Raw genomic sequence first — 3,182 nt, 5'->3', positions numbered from 1 at the left:
TTAGGTTTTATGACGGCCTGTCTGTCTGCCTGCTGTCTGTCTGCCTGCCTGCTGTCTGTCTGTCTGCCTGTCTGCCTGTCTGCCTGTCTGCCTGTCTGTCTGTCTGTGATCGGAAGCTTTTAGGTTTTAGCGGCTGTTTCAGCTCAGTCTGAGGAGAGTTAGCTAGCAGCTAGCAGGTTAGCCGGGCAGCGGCTGCGCTGATTTACACTGAAACTGAAACTGAAGCTGAAGCTGAATCAGACCCGGGGGGGGGGGGGGGGGTGCCAACAGGTGTATGTTGCTGCAGGCGGGTCAAGGCATTTGCAGCACAGCACAGGTTACCAGATAGAGACAGTATAACAATACATATACATATACTGTATAAACTATACATATATACATATATACTGTATGTGACTTCTGGTCAAGTCATGCTTGAAAATCCCAAAGCTGGAAGTAAGAAGGGAAGCAGCAGCATCTGACTGCTGACCAGTCTGCAGTACCAGTACTACAACCAGTACTGATTTACCCTGCTGTAGTTTAGCAGTATGCAGTACCAGCAGTAGTACCAGCAGTAGTAGTACCAGCAGTAGTACCAGCAGTAGTACCAGCAGTAGTAGTACCAGCAGTAGTACCAGCAGTAGTACCAGCAGTAGTACCAGCAGTAGTACCAGCAGTAGTACCAGCAGCAGTAGTACCAGCAGTAGTACCAGGAGCAGTACAGTACTGAGTGGACCTGCTGTGTTTCAGGTTGGATCAGACAGAGGAACATCATGCCGTCTGAAGCGGATCCTCCGGGATCTGGACCGAAGGTCAGAAGATCTCCTCGTCTCTCCAAAACCCCCGACGGCTCGCCGCAGGTTCGTCCGCTCAGCGGTTTCACTTCCTGTTTACAGACCGGAAGGTTCCGTCTGTCCGGACAGACCGGCTCCGCAGGCTCTGAGGGTCCAGCAGCTGGGCCTGAACTATTAATCGAAATATTATCGAAATCACAATATGGCCGACTGCAATGTTCAAATCGCAGGAGGCGCAATATTAGTTAAAGGTGAAATGTGTCAAAATATCATTTTAAAGTAAATATCATGGTGCTGCAGAGATGTCCTGGCCTACACATCATATTCTACAGACTGAAGAAAACATCTTTGTTTGGTACAGATCCCCGCAGAAATCACACCATAATCATTTTAATACGTTTTTCAATGAAAATGAGAATAATGATGTAAAAATTATCATTCCTTCTAATATCGCAAATCATATCGCAATCGCAATATCAGTCAAAATAATCGCAATTAGATATTTTTTCTAAATTGTTCAGCCCACAGCATCTGAGTCATTGTTTACATCTGTAGTCATGTGTTTACTGAAGTCTGAAGAGCTGAAGCAGAGTTCTGATCTGAGTCTCATATCGAGTCTTGAATACAGAACCAGAGGAGCGGATCCTGCTCAGACTGACAGAACCAGACTCAGACGGTTCTGCAGGTGGAACACGGAGCTGCTGATGGTTCTGCTGGTTCTAAAGAGACTGTCGGTGCTTTCTGTGGCTTCACCTGCTCCTCATCCCCACATTACTGTTACTGATTACTAAAGATCAATACTAGTTTTCTAAATCTTCTTGTGTGTAAATATCTTATGAAAGCTCTGATACTGTGGCGTGACAGACAGTGGAGAGTTTAGTGTCCCATGATGCTCTTCTCCACCCTGACAAAAACAACATTTTGATGGAAACACTGAATATTAGATTTACATGTTTGGGCATGAAAATGATCAAATTCAAATATATTGAATATTCAAACAGAACAGCAGCAGCTTCAGTCCAAAAAAACAAATCAGTCAAATTAATAACCGCCTGCCTGTCAGATGTTTTGTCATCATTTTCAGGTCAGGAGTTTTTCATAGCTGACTCATCACTGGACTTTGTCCAGGTTGTCATGGTAACAGACTGGTTGTCATGGTAACAGACTGGTGTGACTGGTTCCTGTGGTGAAGCTTCAGGTTAAAACCAAACCAGGCACTGGAGAGGTGAACATGTCTGTCAGAGCAGCAGCTGAACAGCATTTCACTGAGAGAGAGAGAGAGAGAGAGAGAGAGAGAGAGGAGGTGAGCAGGAGAACGAGGCTGTTTGATTAACTCTAATTAACTCGAATTAACTCTAATTAACTCTAATTAACGTTCATTAACTCTAATTGGCTCTGATCCTCCTGCTGGACGTCAGACTGGACAGCAGCTGCTGGACGGAGCGAGGTGAGACGTTCACTTCTTTTAAAACAGAACTTACAGATTAACAGATGAAAAAAATAAATAATAGAACTGACTGATAAAGAAACTGAAACTGCAGCAGTGAAAAAAACATCAAAAACGTGAATTTACAAAAACCTAAAACTGAACTTTAAAAACTTAAGAAATGTACTTAACAACAATTTCACATGTGGCAGACGCTTTTATCCAGAGCGACTTAAACATGAGATTCATACAACACAACAAGGATCTAGATAGGAGAGAACGAGAGTAAGAGCTATGAAGCTAAGATCTGGTCCAACAGGACAGAGGTGCTACGAGGCATAGAGTGCATAGAAGCAAATGTTTTTTTTTTGTTTTTTTGTTTTTTTTTGGTTACCCGGGCCATTAGGTGAGAAGGTATTCGCTTGTGTGTTTAGGTTTAAAAAAAAAACAACAACTTCATAAAACAAACAAAAAAATAGAAACCGTAGCTAAACATAATACAACAGAATGATCTTTCTTTAAAGAGCCAGCTGGCTGTGACAGCTGCTGCTCCGCTCTTCTTCTTCTTCTTCTTCTTCTTCTTCTTCTTCTTCTTCTTCTTCTTCTTCTTCTTCTTCTTCTTCTCTGACAGGAAAGTTTCTGTGTTCAGTTTGTTTCCTGAAACCTAGGGATGCCGCGATCCATCGGCCAGCGATCGGAATCGGCCGATATTCAGTATAGATATGAGATCGGGGAATTCCGATAACGCTTTATAGTCACCGAAAAAACGACTTTTACAAAGCGGACAGAGGACAGACAGGCTGTCTGGAGGTTGAGGGTTTGAATCCCAGACTGAGCAGAGAGGCGGTGAAACATCTGAACTGTTCCATTAAATCATGTTAACTAATCAAAGGGATTTTGATCGTGTTGAAGTACATGGTGTTTTAAAATCTAATATGACTTTTTAATATTATTCTTTAATTTGTATCAGATCTGATTCTGTG

General features: G+C 42.8%; 1 protein-coding gene across 1 annotated transcript in view; it reads left to right on the top strand.

Moving 5' to 3' along the window:
- Positions 1 to 735: 735 nt before the first annotated feature.
- Positions 736 to 3,182, top strand: part of LOC139640246 (histone deacetylase 6-like) — a gene marked incomplete at its 3' end in the record, with an annotated part of 9,540 nt that continues 7,093 nt past the window's right edge. Inside the window, exon 1 of the mRNA XM_071514423.1 lies at positions 736 to 839. Coding sequence (XP_071370524.1) covers positions 753 to 839 — 87 coding nt within the window. The remainder of the gene's footprint in view (positions 840 to 3,182) is intronic.

Source organism: Centroberyx affinis, unplaced genomic scaffold (genome assembly GCF_046629955.1).
Source record: "Centroberyx affinis isolate AG114_WGS23_722 - 3 ecotype Tasmania unplaced genomic scaffold, CSIRO-AGI_Caff_v1 ptg008763l_1, whole genome shotgun sequence".
Classification (NCBI taxonomy): domain Eukaryota; kingdom Metazoa; phylum Chordata; class Actinopteri; order Beryciformes; family Berycidae; genus Centroberyx; species Centroberyx affinis.
Note: the sequence above shows the minus strand (reverse complement) of the source record. Positions and strands in the feature narration are given on the sequence as shown.